A 22,770-nucleotide genomic window follows, 5' to 3' on the forward strand; every position below is an offset into this window, starting at 1 on the left:
GGAGACACGGAGAAAGTGTGCGCAAACGGCGACCTCTAGCGACAGGACCGCAGAGCACCTCAACGATAGCTGCTTTATTTTTCAGGATTTTCCGCAGTGTTAACCAGAGATAGCTGGACCAGCCCAACTACACTGCAAATGGTTAAAATACTTTTATCAAAACGATTATTTACATTATTTGTATTTAATTTGATTCAACAACCTATTGATTTATTTTACAGGGATATTCGCTTGTTACAAAGATCACAAAAAATAACATATATACATTTGTTGTTAAAATTTAAGTCTTCAATTGTACAAAAATACTGCCAGTAAACAGGAAAATAAGCTTGGAGTAAGCGCACAACGTGTCATCTAATGAATACATGTATTTCTGTGATTGAAATTATTTTTTCATGAGGATCACTGTGGTTATTGTTGTTGATTGTGACCACTAGGAGGTGCTACATCGCCACAAAGCCATCATTAAAGGGCAATGACGAGACTTCCAAGTGAGGCTTTAAAACAGTTTAAAAGAAATTTAATAAATGTGCCTTTCTATCTATAAACAAATATAACTGTGAGCTATATTTTTGGGATATTTATGGCTGTGTATCTTTGCAGCAATCTTCTTCTTTTGGCTGTTTCCTTTAGGGGTCACCACAGGAGACCGTCTCACCCTGTCCCCCAGCATCCTTCTCTATTACACTGGTGTAAAAGAGAAGTTACTCCTTCACTGCATCCATATGAACATAATTTTGTATCATATATCCCACCTCTGCATGTGTCCAAACGATCTCACCTTTGCCTCTCTTTGTCTCCAAACTGCTCAATTTGTGCTGTCCCTAATGTCCCCCAATGAAAATCTGACGATATTCAGATAAATGCCTGGTCCTGACCCCATGCATTTAGTAAACATTTATTAAAATAAATAATTTTCACACATAAACACCATACAGCTGGAAAACCACACTGAAGAACAACACAGAAATTAATTTGAAAAACACACCTCCATGTTTATTCATGAGTTATACAAGATACGATACATTAGAGTATGTACAAAAGTCTCAACAATGAAATATCAAAAGAGAAAATAATACAAATATTTTAATCTTTCTTCCAATAAAAACCTGCATCGTGTCTTATTGCAAGCCAGCTTCTTCAGACTGGCATTACGCTTCAAGTCAGCCACTGGGTGTCTCTTATGAAAGGTCATATTTATAAAATGTGGTGTGAGGTTATTTTGAAATCCGGCAAGCATGTATAGGTTATCTAAGAGAAGTAATGCCAGCATGCCTGTAGAGGTATGCAGTATGTGCAAGGACATTTGTGAGCACTCTGTGCCAGTGTGCAGCTATCGACATACAGTTTGAATGCATACGTTGCTGACAATGAACAGACCATAATCAGTTTTTCTCTTCTGCATCTACAACAGTTCCAAAAACCAAAAATATCACTTTGCACTCAAAACATTTAAACCGCTGTCTCAAGCTTTAATACCCGTTCAGCATGCAGTTACAATCAGACTCATAAACTTCAGTTCCAGAGGAGCGTTCGCCCTAAATCTGACGGCCTTCGCTGTTATCGCGCCACATCTTAAACTTACAAAACTGAGCTGTAACAAAGACAATTGAACCCCTCGCTTCATAAACGCGCCGATCAAGATGCAGAAACCTTTTAAAGTCCGGCAGTAATGACACAAAATCCCAGTGTGTTGCATACCGGCAGCATGCGTGCTCATGCACTCTGCAGCTACTGGAGTTGCATGCAGCTGTGCGGTACACATTCAGCCTGTTCCTCCAGCTCAGGGCAGGGGGTTCCAGCGTTGGCTGGTCGTAAGAGGATGTAACGTGTGCGGTGGCGGACGCCGCCCCTGGAGCAGGGACCCAGACACAAACCCCAAGACGACCAGAGCGACACTTCACAGTCCAATGGCGTTGCTGAGAAAGAGATGAGGAAAATATAAGAGACAGCCAAAAAGGTGTAGAAGTACTGCGATTTACCAAAGACGCAACTATGCTGTGAGTTTCCTGTAGCATTTAAAGGGACTGAGTGCATTCCCATTTTATACTATGATTTAACCAACCAAATACTCATTAAATCACATTTCTATTTATTCAGTAGAGACATAGACTGCTAACCTACTTAAATCATCATTAGATGTGACTAAATGAACCATAATGTGACTTCAATGCAATGAAAAACACAATAAAACCACATTATGTGTCTCTTTGATTACCTGTGCTCTCCTATCCAATCATTCGCATCGATATTTGGCCTTTCAGCATTAAATGTGTCCAGTGGTCATACCTGAGAAGCGGCGGGGACTGATAGAGTTGGGCAGAATGTGGTTGGACATCGCGGTTTGATGGTCACGTGATCTGCTCTGTCGCGTGATCCTTATGCTGGCAATCGGTGGAAGATCCTTCAAGCGTGGATAGTAGAAGGAGTTGGCCGGGTGGTTTGGAAACTGAGAGGTGATCTGGAGAAGTCAACAAAGAGCGGTGAGGCATATCTCATCAGGAGAGCCAGCAGATTCTCAAGACAACTTTGAATGGACAATAGCCCACTTTCAGACACATGCTGGGAAAAGATAGATGGTCCGTTACGCAAGAGAGCCTTCCTAACTGAAAAAACAACTTCATGTCAGACGTGAGGCCTGCCAAGCAATAACTTAAGTGAAGGAATGATATCCCTTAAGCATCCTGCAAAGTTCTAAAAATAAAAATAAGACTATACAAAAATGTACCTAGAACGTAGAGAAGTGTCAGGTTATGAGCACATGATGTACTAGTCCACACTGGAAGCATTCCTACCTTTGTGATGTTTTCTGGAGGGCTGGTGGGGAAGTTGGGAGAGGAGAAAGTGAATCCACTGTCTGTGCCGGCATCATAAGGGTGGAGGTCAACCGTCACTTCCTGTTTCCACTGGTTGCCCTCACAAAGATTTAGGCTGTCCACACCAACAAACCAGTCAGGGCTGGGGATCACCTTCACCATCAGGGACAGCTGTTGATACAAGAGACACTGTTAAGTGAATATTTAAGCTTATAGGCCAGAACTAGTCTTAATCGGTCAAGTCATCGGTTCATAAGCAGATTTAAACTGAGTGGCAAAGCTATAAAGTGCTTTAATGTTGACAGCATGGATGTCTTTGTGTCGGTGTCAGGGTGGAAAAGCTAACTTACAGGGCCCTGTGGGAAAAAATAAATGCCACCTAAACCTAAAAAGTGGCAGCAAGAACTGCAATCAAGCATTTGTAATAATTGGCAATAGGTCTTTCAGATTACTGGGGCTCACCATCTTTGCAGAATTGTTTTAATACAACCCTAGTAAGTGGTCTGCTTATGGTCATCCCAAAGCATCTCCATCAGATTTAACTCCAGACTTTGATTAGGCCACTCCAAAACCTTTCTGTTCATTTTTCAGTCATTCAGAGGTCAGTTTGGATAGCATTTTTCACTTCGTTCATAAACAAAATCATTGTACTTGGGTTTGACTAATGAAATGTGCATGATGATCTAAAACATGTAAGTGCAACAAATATGCAAAAAAAAAGAAAAAAGAAAGAAATCAGGAAGGGGCCAGATACGTTTGAATGAATTGTTCATTATTTTGATTTATTTTCACCCTGCAAAGCATCAGCAGCATTTTGTGTTCAGTCACTATTCTCAGATGTCAGACTATGACGGTGAGCATTTTCCTTTTAACATCAGCGATGATGAAAATGCAGTCACATTAATCATTAATTAGTAGTCTAACTCACTATAGCACAAATGTTACACTCAATCCTCTGTTATTATTTCTGTGGTTACAATCAAAAGTCTAACTGTGGAATTTTGGATGAGAAAAGGCTGACCGAAGGCTGTTTGGGGAAGAAAAGACAAACAATCCATAAAAAACAATAAATCTGATCCCATCAGCACAGCAATATTTTGTTATAATGCTTCTTGTCTTTTAGTATAGTCTAAACCGTAATTATGTGGACAGCCAAGCTCTTTTTGTTCATCAGGCTCTGTGCTTTAGAGCATCCACTTTGTTCTAAAGTAATGCTAAAAACATCCCAGCTTTAATATGTAATAGACGTGATATACTTATATTTCCAAATTACAGGGCCCAGATTTTCGGGGGTTCAACAGCAGTTGGACATTTGGCTACCAAGTGTGTTACATTTAAACATTAGAATATGTACTAAAGAGTTTAGACTGACAAAAAGTGCTTGTCAATATAAGTAAACAACGTGGTCTTCCAGAGGGATCAGAGATAGTTGGCTTGACAGATCAACAGACAGGCATGCACGCAGTAACACTCTCAGAAATAAGCTTACAGTATAAGCCCATTTTTGTCCTGATAGGTATTATCTACACGAAGTTATCGCCTAAGCAACATTACTGGACCTTAAGGCAGCTTTTCAGGGGCCAAAGAGAGTACATATTTTCACTTTTAGGGTTTGTGAGGCAGATTATGTTCAGTTTCTTTAGTATCCAAGTCCTTTAATGTAATCAATTAGATTATGTTCACCTGTGACTCTGCTTCAATCTTCCGTCTGTGTATTTATAGTGCTGCCTTCCCTCTACTGTCAATGTCACTGTTAACTTTACACAATACAAGTTGCTGTTCTCTGGTTTTTAGTGTCTTCTAGCCCCAGGGAGTTTTTACTATTCATTGACTTTGTTTCTCTTTTGTGGTTTGCCTCACAAACATCATCAGCTTAACAAAGGGCTTGCCTTTTGCTCCTGCCCCCCCGTGTCTGCATGTTGGGTCCTTCTTCACCACACACTAACACCTAAACTTGTAAAACCTAAACTTGGGCTCTCTGTGTTAAAGTGGATACATGTGACTGTCCAAATGCTCACTGCGTGAACTATATTACAGGAATCATTCTGCAGAACTATAAATGCATTAAGAATGACATCACGCTCAAAAACACAGCTGATCTCAGGATTTATAGCTCTAAAACTTATAAATGCATGTGAGCTCATGAGCTCACTCAGTTTCCTGTACAGGTTTAGATTGTGTGTTCTCTGTGATGGATGTTTCCTGAGTGCCAGTGACCTCATACAGGAAGTGGCCTGGAGGTCAGCACACACCGAGTTCACAGATGACCAGAAAAAAGCACATCTGAAAACGCCTTCTCACTCAAGGGCCGATATTTGAGGACCTTGGCTAAGCTGCTCAGTCTCAGGGAGGGATTGCTGGGCTTGGCTGGCTTTTGATGGATAGGAAAGGGTGGCCTGGAGGATGGGGGGGAAAGAGCTGGAACAGAAATCAAACTAGTCAAAAGAGACTCAGACAGGAGAGTAGCTAGAGTCAGAATGACACATGAGGTCTGTTTCTTGGCTGTAATTCATGCCAGAGAACAGAAAAAAACAAATCAGAGGTCGCACTCTTGCTTTTATGAATCTACTCATTCACTCTTTCCTTTCTTCCTCCCTTTATTCTGCAAACACCGCTCCTTCATCGTCCTCTTTTTTCAGCCTCCTCTGAAACAGCGGCTTTTCCAAGAAATCATTCCGCTATATCCATCGGGCCACTCAGCAAGGATGTCTTCTCAGGGGTATTCCTCGTCAGCAGCTTGATCAGTCCGCGGATGTTTTGCAACGCACGGGCCAGGAAGTGTCTCCAAAGCATAGACGGTTTCAAATCTCCCATGACCCCTCTCACTTTTTTCCCCAACCCATCAAAACAAACAGCATAGTCATCCCTGAAAGCATGCGACTCTGTCACCTGAATTCTTGCTCTCAAAAAGCCCTGAATTTCCCAACGGGGCTTATTCGTTGTAATCTGTCTGTTTTAAATTACACACCAAGAGCAGAAGAGTCATGAGCAGTGGAGATGGAAATCATATGTGTTTGGGATTTTTTTGCTTTTTAGGTCACTGAGCATGAATGTTTTGGTTGTTTGGAAGAGAAAGGATGGTATTTATAAATGAGCGTGCGGGAGAAACAGACAGAGAAGCACAATAGCAGACTGAGCAGACGACAGCTTCACATCATTCACGTGTGCTCAGCACAAAACCGCCGATGTCACGCTTTCCTTTGCTGTTCTGCCCACAGGTCTAAAAACAGACCATTTGAAAGCAGCCACAGGCATCATATACCTAGATGACAAGCTGCTAAGCTGCTGTCCATGACTCGTACTTACCAACGATGCCCTCCGACCAGGTTGTTTATGATTTTTTTTAAGGTCCTCGGGTTCAAGCAGTGCGACAGGCAATAAACAAATGTAGGTCACCAGACTTTCAGGCAGACACACACCTATTCCTACAAGCTCCAGTAAAATGTCCACCCTCTCCTCTATACACCTTTTTCCTTCTTGTTCATCAGCTGCGTATGCCTGACTCATAAAGGGGTTATTTTATTTCGAGTTGTAACTTTTCCACATGGCCATGCCTCAAATCCTTTGCCTTTGTTTAAGGCCCGGCTCCTAAATTTAACCCGAGCCTCAACAAAGAGTCCAACCGTGACTTTTGCTCCCGCACTCGGTCACCATTCAAGATACGCAGCGCTATCCAGCAATGAGTAAAGCCACAACCTTAAATATGGCTCATGTGGGACCACAGCGGTTATCCTCCACAGCTGGTTCTTTAGTGCAACAGTTTCACATTGTGTTTCCTTAGAAAAGGATTTTCCCTGCTAAGCTGCAGTACAGGAAATCTGACACAGAAGAAAAGAAAAGTTTGCAAAAAAAAAAATCTTGGTAAACATTTACTTAATTTGGTTCACTCGGGTAGCTGAAGTCACATGAAGATGTTCTGATCACCTGGGATCACTTTAAGGTTGAGCACACGGGTAAAATGATCAAAGCAACCATTAAATGTTGGTGTAGAAGAGGCATGGGAGCATATGTTATTATTCTTGTCTGCTTCCAAAATATGGAGCCAGTTGAAGGCTTAAAGCAGGTAAACTGTTAGCAAAAGTTATCTACAAAAGCAGCTGACATTTTCTTGTCTTTATTGGACCATGGGCGAAGTGTAAAAACAGTGTGCTGCTCTTTATATAGTGGGTGTCATCTAGTTGTTATATATTTAATTTCATCATCACATGAAGACAGATTCCAGATTCCACTCGCTATATCGTAACGTTTGCTGTACCAATTTATCAAACTTCTTATCTAACGCTAAGAAAACAGGCAAATGTGTTTCCAGAAACAGCTCCCTGTGCTGCGCGTCATCATGGGTCTGCAGCAGACAGAGCACAGACCTTGCAGGATGGATGTGGGCGTTTGTGGCTGCAGAGCTGAAGCACTTCAGCTAAACATAGGCTGATTGGATAGTGGAAAGAAGTGGTGAAGTGTTTAATCAGAGCAGATGAACGTGGATGTTATGGGGAGGCTGGTCACCAGATGACGGAATAGGTTTAGCCCAGCAGATGGTTCGTGTGACTTACTGCGTCTGAGTATTTATGAAGGTAAATTTGTGCCTACCAGTGAACTCCGGGGATGAATAAGCATCTCTGTGGAGCTGTGCCCGATGCCGTTGGGGATGCCAGCCGTTCGGTACATGGCGCCGACCACGCGCTTCTTCCTGGCCTCCTTGGCTGTCTTCATCAGCTCCACCGTCACTCCGAGTTCAGCGAAGCTCTGAACCCCTGCGCTGGCTGGAGCGCCCTCCTCCCATAGCCGAAAATGACGATTATGGCTGACCGCTAAAGAGAGAAAAGAAATTGAAGAAAGAGGAGATGACAGGAGTAAGATGCTTATTCACTGGAATGCATATCAATGTCAGCGAAGCACCACAGAGCCTCAGCCAGACGATGAGATCATTTCCACCAGTGGAGCCTGCATGTATTTCTATGGCTCTCTCCTCCTTCCTGCACTTAAGCATTTAATTCTAAAGGAATTGCCCACATGCATGTCTTTGGCAATATTGCAAGGTTACAGTTACGTCTTTTCTCCATCTATCACTGAAGAAACCACAACACTGCTGCCAGGAGGTAGGTCAGGAACTCGGATTGGCAGCCAGATGGTGGATAAAATAATAAATTCATAACTTTTACTCTTGCTTTTTCTGATACGTCGGGTCCGTGAGCATTTGCCTCACATTCCTATGTTTTGTTGTGGCTATCTATGAAATCGCTTTGAATGGAGACACTAATTTAGGCTGAACTGTTTGTACCACAGCTTCTGGAGCTACGTTGTTGAATCCCACAGAGCTACTGGCCTGGGCCGGTGGTTTTAAGGGCAAAGTAAGGTTAGCCAGAAACACGTTGACAAATGCTCTGATGGTTCTGCCTTACCTCACTTTTCAGACCCGCGTACAGACGCACGCACGCCAACGCATTTAAGTTAAAACGCCGAACCACACACACACATGATCTGCCCAGCACACTTCACACACTATCTTGTTTCTTTCCAAACTGCGATTACTTCATGCTTAATTACATTACCATCCTAACAAACTTCCCACAAGCATCATTGAAACTTGATAACCCATCACGTTTGAGCCCTATCAAGACATTAAATCCCATTTCCCTCTAATTCTCTTGAGTATTTGTTTTTGGCTATGACAAACTCCATTCCTCCTTTATTCTGTTGGCCGTCAGACCTTCTTCAGGTTGTTTTTTTGTGCGGTGACAGATTTCATCCCCAGTTTTCTTTGTGTCCCCCTGCTGCAGACTCTGAGGCTACTGAAGTCTTTGTTTTTCTTTTCTTGTGACAAAGTCCAATCCCCGGTGCCCAGCACCCTAGAACATTAAAAGCCATTATGGGTGTGTCAGAATCTCTGATGCCTCTGTCTATATGGAGTAAGTAGGACATCATCCTCTGGCAAAGCAGTCAAGCACCAATGGGAGACCTAGAAACCAGACAAAGCTGCAGCCACCACACAGCAGTCCAAGACGCCGCACACACAGATGTGCAGACATCTGCCATCCATCCATCCACAATGTTTGTTTTTTGCTTTTTTTAAAAGAGGGAGAATATAAGGTTGTATCTGGTTCTGCTTCTCCTCCGCCTGGCTCCGAGGTGAGTGGTCTGACCCCACCACACCCCAACTATCATCACCCACCTTCAGCAGCCCCAAACTCACCACTCCAGTCTTTACCGCCAACACTGTGGTAAACCAGCGGAAATGTGGGAAGGAGAGTAGGACTGACTCGAAGAAATAGAGAAATATTAAAGATACAGCTGAAGAGAAGTTAGAGAAACAAAGAGAAACGCTACCATCTGGGAGCGTTTAGGTTGTTTTTCTTGTTGCTCTCAACTTTTTGCTGTTTTGCTCATTAACATCTCTAACCTCTTTTTGTATGCAGTTGTGCATGAAGCTCCTTGATGAGGAACAAAAAATAAATAAACTGCCCTTGGGTGAAGCAGAAGTTGCTTCAGTGTGACTGCTCGTCCAGAATGTCCTTAAGTCTCACTGTGAATGTGATTTGTGCATTTTGATTGGCTCACCTGTTACACAAAAGCTTTACATCGGTAAACTCTTAACTGCTGAAAATAAATGAAAAAAAAATACTGTGACTCTTTGCTGCTGTTGCGAATCTGAAGTAATAGTGCACATGCAATGGATTATCAGGTGTCACAGTAAAAATTTCCATTTAACATGGATGATTTTCCAGTAACCTGTGTTTCCACCCCCATGGGTCTTTCTCACCTATGAGTTTGGACCACTGTGCAGGGGGTCGGAACAGTGGATACTGCTTTGGGAAAGCCTGAGGGCTCCAGTGACCAGTAAAGACCAGGATGTAGGAAGCAGGACTCTTGGCTGTGCATTCTGTCCCAATGAGCGGTCGCAAAGGCCCAGCAAATGTGAAGCCAAGCTTCACAAGTACGAGAAGGAGCTGCTGCAGCCAGCCACAGGTCAGGTGCTCTGATGACATCATCTGCAAGAAATGGAGAAATGAAAAACAAAAAAACAAAAAAACATTAAAGTCTTTCTCCTTGCTCTGTGCACAATCATTGTAAAAAGAAATAAATAAATCACTGTGGCAAATGGCATGAACAAAAAGCTGCTGAACAAGTCTACCATAAACTCTGTGACATATAATCTTTGTACGTGGGCAAGTAAATGAAGAGATCGCAAGACGAACATTTAGGAAACCAAACCCAGACAATCCCGGAAAATCAGTATGAGTGGGGAAATTCCATATCCCAGCCCTGATATCAAAACACAGCCTTTTTATCAAAGACCAAAGCCCGATGAACTCCCTGACCCTTAGGCTTCCTATTAAAGAAACTCTCCCATTTCTTTGGTCGGGCCAAGAGACTTCTGACAAAAAGCCAATTTCTGGCTACAGGGAAAACATCACGTTGTAATGTCTGCTGTAGACGCCGCCTTTAAATAAAACAACATCTCTGAGGATGGATACAAATTTCTGTCTGCTCTACTGATCTCACCGACTGACCATCCACTGACCACCAGCTGCTGACTCAGACTCACACTCTATTAAGAGGCAGAGGGGCGACGGGGGCATGACAATTGCTCAAAATGCATTTCAGCTCCATAGGTCACAGTCTAGAAACCCCCATTTGTTTTGAACTCTTTGTGATTTTTACATTCATGAGAACAATATTATTGGGAAATCCACAGAAATTCTGGTGAAAATGCTTTTAGTTGAATTTATTTTTAAATTTGTGGTGTTTTGTTTTTCTGTTTTTTTAATGAGTCTACCGTTGTGGAGAGATAATCTGTTATCTCTAACAAAGTAGCCAACAAAGTAGTCACTACATCCGTCCTCTCAATTTTCTGTTTTATAGCAACAATAACATTATTCACTTTGTTGGAGTGTTGGCCTGGTATTTACTGTCATTGGACGAGCAGAAGAAAATGGATGGCTGTGAATTATAAACTCTCTCCACCACAACTACTTCTATGTTGCATACTGAGGGTAAACAAGTAGTGTTGTTTTTACTTTGTTTTTTAAGATTATTACAAAAAATCTCAGCTCAACTTGCAACTTTGCAATCAAACCAACTATAAAAACCAGATAAACTGCTGGGACAGCTGTTCATTAGCAGAAGTACAGAATCGGCCAATCACAGGGCAAGAATTCTGTGCATTTCTGTGCAGACATAAAATAGAAAGGCAAAATTAAAATTGACTTTAATAACTACTTGTTACAACCAAGGTATGCAGAAGAGCAACTCTGAACCTTGAAGCTGAAAGGCTACAGCAGCAGAAAACCAAATTGGGTGCCGATTTTGTCAACTAAGAACAGGAAGTCGAGGATAAAATTCATAGAGCTCACCAATACTGAACAACAGCAAACTGGAAAAATGTCCCAATTTCTGCTGCAGCTTTCAAAAGGTAGAGTCAGAATCTGGTGTAAATAACATGAAAGCATGGAACCATCCTGCTCTGTATCAACAGTTCAGGCTGGCTGTGGCTGGCAGCCTTTGGGCTCCTTCATACCAACTGAGCATTGCTGTTGATCATGTCCATCTGGATGCTTCCAGCCATGTCACAAAGCTCAAATCATCTCCAGATGGTTTCTTGAACATGACAATGAGTTCACTGTATTCAAATGGCCTCCACAGTCACCAGTTCTCAATTCAATAGAGAAACTGTGGGATGTGGTGCAACAGGAGATGTACAGCCAACAAATCTGCAGCAACTCTGTGATGCTGTTGTGTCAACATGGATCAAAATCTCTGAGGAACGTTACCAGCACCTTGTTGTATTTGTGCCATGAAGAATTAAGGTACTTCTGGGGGCAAAACAGAGTCCAACCAGGTACTAGCAAGTAATAAAGTAGCCAGTACACAAAAAGGAAAGACACACAGGGGCAGTGCATTAAAAACTTGAGCAATTGCAAAGGTGGGAAACACACAAGGGCAGGAAGCGGAGGATTAGGAAGCGGATTCTCACAGTGAAGAGGACAGCATTTGTGTTTGCTGCCAGCTTTCAAGGGTAGCTGTAATGACAGAACTTTGAGCAACTGGCATAGCCTTACTGTTGAACTCTTAATGGCAAAGAAAGAGTCCCACTGTCAGAAGAGTTAAAGAAGACGAGCAAGAAGAGCGGCAGAAAATCAGTAGTTGGATTCAGAAGGAAATTCACAGCCTCGGGACCCAAGAGGATTCAAAAGCAATTATTAGCTAGCATTATTTCTCCTAAATGAAAGAACAACCCTGCAGTCCTGTGTGTCATAGTGTGCACGTACCAATTTACATCTAAATTTGTTCCAGATCTGGCTTTTTGATTCCACTTTCAAAATGTGATCTTACAATTATTCCCAAATACCGTCCTAATCCAAACTGGCACCTAGATTAGATGGGCCCAAAGTCATCGACATGCTTCGCTGAGTCGAGCATTTCAAGGGAAAATACACAAAATGACATCACCTCACTTATTGTGTTTTATTTGCAGATCCTTTAGCTCCGTCTCCAGTCTGTAACTTCGAGGCAGATCTTTTTTTCCGTTTGTGTGATACAGAAAGGGAGAGTGGCATTTGTGTGAGTTACTACAGTATAACTAAAACTCCAAGCAGCTGCAGAATGCAGACAGTTAAATTTGGGCAAGTCAAAAACACACACGTGTGTATGTAACACCCCCCCCCCCCCACACACACACACACACACACACACACACAACACTCATGTCCACATTGTCAGTGAAGTCTATTTTCAGGGGTCAGATAGTATTACTCCTCCAATATAGCTGCAAAACTCCAACTCTGACACTTTTCTGACCGCGTCCTCGCAGCGTGTTTTATCCATTCCCCGTCTCCATTAAATGTCTCCACTGCACTGTTTAACTGCCAGCTGTAAAAAATACCCCACATATGGTGACATACAGAGGTCCCAATTGATCGTGCAGCTCAGTCATCAGATCACCTCACTGACTGCTGCAGCTTGGCTGGAGTCAGATGAAGCTTCAGGATGAGAAGTATGGGTCTCCTTCCAGAGAGTAACTTCAGCTTCTTATCTTATCTTTGTGACTGAAGCTTGTGTGTGGAAATTCATGACCTGGACCCTGCAGGCTTTAACATCACCATGTGAACTTGGTAACTGTGTCTGTCCTGTCTGCTCTCTCCACTATGTTTATTAGAGAAAAGGAGGTCAACGCTGTGACAGGGTGATGCAAACACTTACTTAAACACATATATGATCTTTTATTCTGAAATTATTTGTTTCTGATCAACTCTGACCTGCTCTACAGTGAGACTGGTTTATTTGACCCTCTTACGCTCCTTTTGAATTCATCCCATTGACCCCGTAACACACTAAAGAGACATTTCTTGAATTCCCACATGGACACGGTGAGCTTTATCGGTTAGCACGCAGACACACTACCAGCTGATGCGTGCTGCTGCAACACACGCAGAGATAATAGCTTCTTTTTTTTTAAAAATACACATAAAAGACACAAAAACTGTCAAACACGCAGTTACATGCACGCACACAATTTAGATGTGCACTCACCAGTCGGCACAGACAGACAAACACAGCGGTGTTTCTGTCAGGCACGAGACACAATAAAACAAGGGGATGTGGCGCAGAGCCAAACTTAAGCGGCTGCCGCCCTCCGGGCACATTTACTGTGCAATTAAAGTGGCTTCAAGCAGAGATAATACACACATTCACCTCAGCTCATACACAAAGGCATTCGGTTATGAACACAAAAGCACAGATTTGTTCACGCAGCCAGAGGTACGTTTGTTTTTAACAAGAAAATGGAAAGGGGATAATTTGCTTTTGTGGCCAAGATTTTTCATGAAAATCTTTTACGGGGCAACGGCCGGTTTAGGAGTTTGTGTCGAGAAGGGAGACACATCAGTCTGTCTTAAATTAGCCTACTTCTGTGCAACCATTTCATTCATTCGTGCATACAAAGAGAAAACGCAGTGAGATGTGCATCACATCGACGGCAGGTCTGAAACTTTAACTGCTTCTCGTGTAGCTGGAAGGGAAATTATGATACCTGGTACAAAAGAAAAGTGAGGAGGCACTGCCTGAGTTTGGCTTTCCTGACGATATGGATTTATAATATGAAAAAAGAAGAACTAAAAATCAGCTGTGAAACAGAAAAATCTAGTCGAATCATTCCTGCAAGGGAAGAGTTCAGTGATGGGAAATTGATTCATCTCTTTATTTACTTGAATATTTCAATCACTGCCACTTAACACAAATCTGCTACATTTCAGAGAGAATAGTGTAATTATTAGATACTTTACTAGCTAGTAGCAAGATCACAAATTAGTTTTGTGTACAACCAACCTTCAGTCTGGGCTTTTTAAATGCATGCAGTATAACATAACGCTGAATTTGCAGAATTAGATACTTTCAATTGAAATTTGATGTGTCATATGATTATATTACATTATATTTCAGAGGCAATACTGACAAGGTTAAAATTATACATTTACTTAAGCAAGATTTTCCATTAAAGTGGGTATTTGGGTTAAACTCACCCAGGCTTTCTGTGCAGTGAATGAATGAAGTGTGTGTTCCCTACCTGTGCTGGATTATCAGTGACAGAGAGAAGCTGCAGCAGACTCACAGAGAGGGTACAGCTCCACTTGCTCCCTATTGTAACCGGTTTTCTGGTGCAGCCTTATCAACCTTTATCCCTCGGTTGCCCGTCTTTATCTCTTTCCAAATTTCTCTCCTCCTCCCTTCTCCGTATCTCCTCATGTTACCCTTTCTCTCTTCCTTTCTCCTGCTTTCTCCTCCCCCTCCTCGTTTTTTTTCCCTTTTCCTCCCCCTACTTTTCCTTGTATGGAAAGGCAGTTAACAGCCTCACTCCTCTCCCCTCTTTTCTCCCTCTTAGCCTCTCTCTCTATTCTTTCAGTGGCTGTGTAAATTCAACAGGCACATTGCTGACAAGGTAATCAACACCACCTTGGCCTCTCTCTCTCTCGTCATACCCCGTTCAGCTCTATGTATTATCTTGCCCCCGTTTTTCAGCTCAAGCTGTCAGACTTGAGAGGTGTAGAGTTGCTGAATAATGGCAGTAAATTAGAAAGAGAAAGAAGCGGGGCTTCATGCACAGACATGCAACCTGGATAACAGATGAGCTCAGTCTGGACAGAAACATGGGCTTTTATTTCTGCAGTGAATGCACTGATTGGACACCGCAGATAACCAAAGAGTTTAAAGTGGTTCCTGTCTACTTTTTTTCCCACCCCTTTCAAATAGTTCTCCTGTCCTGTGGCCTATCCATCTGTGATCTCAGTTGAGGAACCCCATTTCCTCAGGTCAGAGTGTCTAAGTATGTGTGTGTATATGAGAGAGTGAAAGAGACGTGTGGCCACCAGGTCCCACAGCTGGTAGACACATGGACGACCAGGGAGGTTTCTGTTGCCGGCCGCCACAAACTTATCAACGTGTCAGAGGCTGAAACTAAATAAGACTGTTTGTACGCGGTGCAACAAAGCAGCCTGCGTGTCATCAAAACACACACCCTGCTTGGGCTCAGTGTGGACCGAGCCTTGCCACTCTCAAGACATGTGCTATCAGCTTGACCTGGCAAACATCAGCCAGAGCAAGAAGAAAACAGGCAGCCACGTCACTATATAGCCCTAAACCTTCCTGGAATAAGAAGGGATGAAGAGGCGAGGGCAGAGGAAGAGTGGGGTTAGATGTGGATCGGGTAACAATTTGGACTTTGTGTCCTGCAGTTATAAACAATCACGCAAACACCATCAAACACATCTGTTTCCACTACTACTTCCTCACCAGCTCTATCTATCTATCTATCTATCTATCTATCTATCTATCTATCTATCTATCTATCTATCTATCTATCTATCTATCTATCTATCTATCTATCTGTTCATGCTGATGCTGTTGAAAGTAGGTTACGGGAAATAAGCATGACTCCCTTGCTGCTGCCTGCTGATTAATGACAGTGAGCTTAGCATCCAGACTGACTTACCGCGTTAATGTGAAATGTCAGTGACACTCTATCAGCTGCACAGGTGTGCATACGTGCATGCAATCAAACACACTGCACCCACAAAACGACCTCAGTTTTGACCCCACATTGGGAGGTATGCCGGTGGACACTGACACACGTGTGCCTGCAAACCTATGTGGGAATTGATGAATGCTTACATTACCATAACACATGCAGAGCTCACGGTTAAGCTGCGCTCTCCAGCGCACACACACACTCAAAAAGTCTCGCTTTAGGACACCGGATACAGCAGCGGATTTGCCTGACTGACGCAAATCGGCAAGATAGCTGGAGGTTTTCTTCCTGTCGATCACGTGCTCACGTCAGTGCTACACAAGCCAAGCGAGTAGGGCAATGAAAGGAAAACCGTGAGCTAATCACAGAGCGTTGTGCGTGGGACATACTAGATCCACTATGTCAGCCTCACTGCCATGAACAGTCTGCACCCCTATAACAGGAAAGAACAGCAGGGAGAACAGATGGATTACACCGATACACGGTGCATGAGACCAAAACCAACAATGTGTTCATCCATCTCTCAACTCCTCAGCACATCTTTACCCTCCCTCTGCCACGCAGCTTAAACTCATTTATCCCTGCAAGAGATAAATATTTAAAAACAAGTCACAAATATATACTCATTCCCTAAAACACATGGGTGTGGAGATGTTACCGATCAAAGAGGAGTTGGCACGACAGAACAGAACATTTTGGTATAGGTTTCGATGTTTTGCAAAATGAAAATAAAAACAGAATCCAATAATTTTTAAATCATCTAAAATACTGTAAATAATTGAAATGTGAAAACTGAGAAATTTGTTTATTTCTTTGACCCAAAAAACACTATTTGAAGAGGATGTGACAGGGTCATGTTTACCCCTGTGTTACATCAGCTCATCTTTTAACAACAGTCTATAAGAGTTCGTGAACCGAGCAGAGCGACTGCACTAGCTTTGCAAGAAATGTATTTCCCAGTCTTGCTTGACAGAAGATGTTAGGTTCTCAACAGGGGGATTCAGGGCCTTTGTTAAAATGTATTACTCATTTATAAAGACACATACAGCTCATTTCATCTGTCCCCAAACAGACCCTGATTCGCTGCAATGGTAAGAAAGACCAGTGAAAATTTGTGATCAAACACCACCTCAGATTTCAAAGTGTGAATACATTCTCAGAAAGTGGGTCGACATCTTTAAAAATTACACATATTTTGAAAAGTACTCCAAAGAACCAAAATTTTCACAACAGCCATTATGTATGTCCAACCTTTGGACCTCGATTTTTTAATACAAATCGTAGATCTGCATGATTTGTGCTGATTTGAGATGGAGTGACCCATAATTACCTCAGAGTACCGTAAATGATGAACTGAAGCAGAGCATCTTGTTTTTTACGTCTTGTCTTTGAATTTGTAAATCGTTATTTGTGCTTTTGAAACCCATTTTACTATACTTGCCATTATTTTCAGTATATTTTTTTTATTTACATAGATATATCACATGTGTAGCATTCATTAAATTGTTTAGTAAGTTTATTTAATTGTTTAGTAATAAGAACAAGATCCCGGATAGAAGCGGGTGAAATGGACTTCCTCCGAAGGTTGGCTGGCCTCTCCCTTACAGATAGGGTGAGAAGTTCGGCCATCCGGGAGGGGCTCAGAGTAGAGCCGCTGCTCTGGCGCCTCCTGGGTGAGGTGTTCCCGGCACGTCCCATCAGCAGGAGGCCCTGGTGCAGAACCAGGACATGCTGAAGACATTTCTTTTTCTCATTTAGAATTTAATACAGCTGTATTTTCTAAATTCTGTATGCTTCACATTGTTTTGTTGTTTTTACTTACGTTTTTCACATTATCTCAAATATTTAAGTTATGTTATCTGTGATAAAGTCCCCTGTATTACCAAAGTGATGTTTTTTTTTAACAAAGTTGAAGTCGAAGATAAATTAACTATCTCAGAGTATCAGAGTACCGGATTCATTCATTTTAAATTGAAAGCAAAACTGGTATCTTACTGATTCGGTTACTAGAAAAGAATGAAATTACTCCAAAGATGCCAAACAGCTTTGAAGATAGGATCCCTCCACATGGGGGGACATCAATCTGCCAGACTAATTTATCATAAGGGCAAGCACGCAACCAATATGAGACACATGTGGGTCCGTCAAACCGCTCCCCTGTATAACCAGAAAGACTCCAAACAGTTTTATTTCTTAACGTTTTCAACTCTGTATCTAAGACCTCTGTGTTGTTTTCTTTTCCACTCAAACCTGCAGACGACTCGTTTTAAAGAGTAGTTAAATGAAATTACTGACCTTGCAGAAGCAGGGCAGGAACCAGTTCTCACATTTTACTGGCCTGACCTGAAGGACTCCCTCCTCCTCTGAACTAAACAAACAAATAAAAAAAAATGTGTTGGCACAGCATGGGAACTGACAGATGTCGCAATGGTGTGTTTGAAGTGTGTGTGAATCAGGTCTGGTAAATAATACCGTTGGCACCCTGGGCCTGCTTCATCTGCACACATGGTTACATAACACAGTATATGCTTGTCACTCTCTTAAACAAAAACAGTAAGTAGGGCTGATACTACCTCTGATGACTGATAATAATTTTGTAGTTTGTATGAACTGCAATTAAATTTGGTTAATTTTATTTGAACCATAATTTAACCAAGAAATTTTAGAAAATAGACTAAAATCTCTTTTTCTTTATACATCTATCTTCCAAACACAACAACATTCAGGTATAGCTGCTAGCATATACCTCAATACCATTATTGAGCTAAAGTGGTACATATGGTTACTATTAAACCTTGAAAACTAACCTTTCAAGAAAAAAAAGCCAAGACCCAACCTAGCTATACAGTAAAACAATTCTAAAAAGCACATAAACAGCTGAAATTGAGTCACTTTTGATTATTGAGGCAAGATGCTCAGAGCTACATTAGCCGCTACTAGCATAGTAGCTGCTTTGTTGGTAGTGTGGGTGCCAGGAAAATGCATGCAGTTATTAAAATATGTGTAAACTTACATGGAAATACATCAGTATGTAAGACAAACACAGAGTTTGTGCAGTTTGAACACTCAAAGTCAGTATTTGGTGACTTAATTCTTCAATACAGTCTGAAATTTTTTAGGCTGCTTCGAAGCTCTCCAGCTCTTCTCTTTTTTGGATATTGACTGCCTTTTGCTCTGTTTTCTGTCGAGATGAACCCATAGTGCTCAATAATGTTGAGACCCGGGCTCTGGGGAGGCCAGTCCATGACTGACGGTGTTTCACTGTTTTTCCATCTAAGTATGTTTTAATTGCATCGGCAGAGTATCTGTGATCATTGCTAAAAAATGAAGCTGTTAACAGTCTGATGCTTGCCAGATGGCATTGCATAGTGGATCAAATATGACCGTAATTTTATGTGTTTATTTTAACGTTCTCCAATGCTATTGGCTGAAATGCAGCTCTAAACCTCTGTGCCTCCACCACGTTTTCAAGATGGCTGTTGACACTCACTGGTGCGCCTCTTTTTTGGCATCCTCTGACAGTGAACCAAGAATTTTAAATCTGGATTCATTACTCCACAAGACCTGTTGGCACTGATTTTTAGTGCAGTTCTTGTGTAATTCGGCACAGCTCAGCCTTTTCTCCCTGCTTATTTTCCTTCTGTGAACAGTAGATGGATCAGCTGAAGGGCCAAATGAATCTTTCATGTCATATGTCAGATCTATATTGCAATTTTTCCTATTTCTTATGGACAAGACTTCTAGGTAGTGTTAATCTGCTGTAGTTTTACCTGCATTTTTTGTCCTCTACTTGTCCAGTTTCCTCAAATTTGTTCAGGGCATACTGCACACCATGGGAAGAGCTACTAGCTCTTTAGGAACCACCTTGTTGGTGCAAAAAAAATACTACCTTATTCCTGTCAAACTGTTATCGTTTGAACTGTTCACACATTCAGCTGAAAAAATGGGAACAAATGATGTGGTTTTGTGACAGGCTGGTAGTTACAGTCTCTATCCTAGTTTTAAATCCAATTTAAAACTGGTTCTTTTTTTGAGTCGTTATATGTAGGCAACTCTGCTTCATCCCTTGAATTAGATGCCATTCTTTTACTTGAATAAGTGTTTCACAAGTCAGCATTACGTGGCTTAACAAAAAGATATATTCATCTAAAACAGCCAGGTACAAGCACTGGGCTGAGATGAGTGAAACAAAATATCCAGAGAAAGACTTTGAAAGACCTTTAGAAAGCCTGGAGAACTAGTGCTCAAGACCATTTAAAAAAAAAAAAAGATACAAGGTCTGGCTCCTTTGAAATCAAATGCAGAGAAATGAGGGGTGGCTCTAGACTTGTGCACAGTACAGTAAAATGAAAACAGGGTCAAGAGCGATCTCTGCTCCATTTTAAAAGTTCCTGGTTGTGTGCATGTGGAAGCAATTTTGGAGCCAATAATCCCTCCACCCTCCTGAGCCCCCCTTCCTTGTATTCCCCACCTACTTTGCCCACTTGTAAACCTGTGGTCATGCTGGCAGTGCCTAAGCTACAGTTGGCGTATAAAAGAGCAGCTTAAGCCTGCTAGTAAACAATTTTGTTTATGGCAGACGTTCTGTAAACACAGCTCCATGTTCTCAACATGCTGACTGTCAACATATCACAGCTGGCAATTAACTGTCACCATCTAACTAACCACTAATAATGAAGCACAGACCCCCTTTTTTCCCCCCGAAGAAATTACCAAAGGCAGTGTTAAAGGTTCAGTACACAGCAGGACGCCTGGTACCAGCTTACAAACGCAAAGAAAGAAGTGAGAGAAATTTCATTTTTTAAGATTTTATTAAAATACGGTGTGGAGTTTACCATTGGAAGTTACCATCACAAACATGATTGTTTCTAATAAAAAAGTAAACAAAACAAAAAAATAAAGCTTAAGAGTCTAGTTACAGGAGAATTTTTTTTAATTTGTTTTGTTTTGTTTTTGCAGTCTGGTGAAAGAAAAAACAAAAAAACAAAACAAAAATCAATTCACAATGAGAGTGTGTGGAAAAAAAAAAAATGTTCACATGTTGTAAAAATACATTTCCCAATTTTAACATTACACACAGTCACTTCCAAGCATTCATTCATTCATTCCTTGTTAGATGGTTAGATGTCAGTGCTAAAAGAAAGCAAAAATGAAAGAGTAAAGGAAAAAGTTCAGACCTGTGCACAAACGGATCGAAGGGGAGAGCGGTTTCCAAAAACAAGAAAGAAAAAAAAAAAATGCAGGAGGCTGTTCTACATTGTCAGGGCGGAAAACTTGGGATGAGGGACAAGAGACAGAGGGCGACTGCTGGAGGATATGTGTGCATTTTGAACCCTGAGAGAGAAAAAGTGACCAGCTCTCACCATAATTTTCTCCTTTTGCTTTTTGCCAACAGACCACACCAGAGTCCGCTTTGTCCTCCCCCTACCAGTCACCCCTGTGGCTCCGGCTCGGAGACTTTTAAGAGCAGCAGAGCGGTGATGGTAACGGTGGCGGGGCAGTCTCACACCCAAGAGTGAAATATCAGCTATGAGCATACTCACACTGTGCTTATCTGTTAGCCAACACACATATACTCTCTGCCCGGCTGATTTGAACTATTAAACCAGGGAGTAATGAAAAAGACATTTAAAATAACGCTGTACAGCACAGGATTGATGTGCTGCAGAATGAGCTAAAAGAGTTCACACAAGGCTAAATGTGGTTCGTCACTGATAAAGAAACAAGGTGCGGTAGATTTAGGCCTGCTGGGGTGTGAGGAGCTTTTTGCGGAGAGGCCTTGAATGTGGCCCAATCTTCTTTTTTCCTTTTGGCTGGGTGTGTGTCTCCTGACTTCACCTGCTGTGGTCAACTGTATTAAGGCAGTGAGTGGTTCCATGGCAAATTTCACTAACAGCTACTATTATGGGGAGAGAGTAAGTAAGGCCCACAGGATATCAGTTGGAGAGAAAAGGTGGTGGGATCAGACAAATTTCTTTTAAGAAGAAAAAAAAAATAAAAATTGGGGCTGCGGGGGAAAGAGGGAACTCTTGATCTCTGAAATGTTTCAGTACAACATGTAGAACACAGACAGCATATCCATTAAAATAAAACAGATCGGTTTTCATAACAGTGCACTGATGAACTGAAAAAAATATATATATATAATCATCATCATCATCATCAACAACAGCAAAAAAAAAAATTTTAAGATTACTATTATGCTCATAATCCAAACTATGGGGGTTATTTATTAAAAATATATACTCATCACATGACAGAGGAGCCTAACATCTCAGGACAGACGCGCTCCACGTCTGTCATAGACTCTGAGGGGGGAAACTGTACATCACTGGAAACTGACCACGACAAACATGGCAACTCGGGTTGGAAACACTCGGTGGGGTCTGGTAGGAGGGAGTGGGGGGGGGGGGCAATAGTATTTCCCCTTAAAAATGACCTCACATGCACTATAGATAGAGCAGCTTGACGAAGGGGGATTAAATGAATAACAAAACAGCACCTACTACTACTGTTCTAGTAAAAGAAAACTAGCAGATCACAACGATCGCCTTTTGTTTTGTTTTTTTCCTCCTTTTTTTCCTCTCATTTTTCCATCAGCCAGTAAGATTGGGACTGAAACACATCGACTACAGTCTGAATCTGTGCCGAATTCTTACACTATGAGGAAATAAAAAGGTAAAGGCAAACAGATACGCATTGGATTTAATGCCTGAGTATTCATTGATCTTATCGAACCTACAAAGATATTGTCAAATTATTTTATGGGGCTTTTTTTTGTTTTTAAATTGTATCATTACTGCTACCATTTTACAACCCTTCTAGTAAAGAATAGTAAAGATGCATCTAGAAAATCTGTACAAAAAAATAAAAGGGTATGCACGGTACATTCAATATCTGTTACTGAGGTACTAGAAGTGGTGTTCCCATGACACC

The 22,770-nt window shown here is 41.7% G+C and overlaps 1 protein-coding gene across 3 annotated transcripts; it reads right to left on the bottom strand.

Annotated features, from left to right (window-relative positions):
* Positions 1-970: 970 nt before the first annotated feature.
* On the bottom strand, positions 971-18,147 carry spon2a (spondin 2a, extracellular matrix protein). 3 transcript variants are annotated; one of them, XM_076873171.1, is made up of 6 exons: positions 18,130-18,147; positions 9,574-9,802; positions 7,404-7,624; positions 2,796-2,987; positions 2,290-2,461; positions 971-1,919 (listed from the first exon to the last, which is right to left on the bottom strand). In XM_076873171.1, the coding sequence occupies exons 2-6, from the start codon at positions 9,800-9,802 to the stop codon at positions 1,732-1,734; spliced, it is 1,002 nt and encodes a 333-aa protein (XP_076729286.1). In that variant the 5' UTR covers positions 18,130-18,147; the 3' UTR covers positions 971-1,731. The 3 variants fall into 3 exon arrangements, with proteins under 3 accessions (XP_076729286.1, XP_004540961.1, XP_004540960.1); XM_004540904.3 differs by lacking the exon at positions 18,130-18,147 and adding an exon at positions 14,422-14,557; XM_004540903.3 differs by lacking the exon at positions 18,130-18,147 and adding an exon at positions 14,377-14,532.
* Between the last annotated feature and the right edge of the window lie 4,623 nt (positions 18,148-22,770).

Source organism: Maylandia zebra, linkage group LG2 (genome assembly GCF_041146795.1).
Source record: "Maylandia zebra isolate NMK-2024a linkage group LG2, Mzebra_GT3a, whole genome shotgun sequence".
NCBI classification, from domain to species: domain Eukaryota; kingdom Metazoa; phylum Chordata; class Actinopteri; order Cichliformes; family Cichlidae; genus Maylandia; species Maylandia zebra.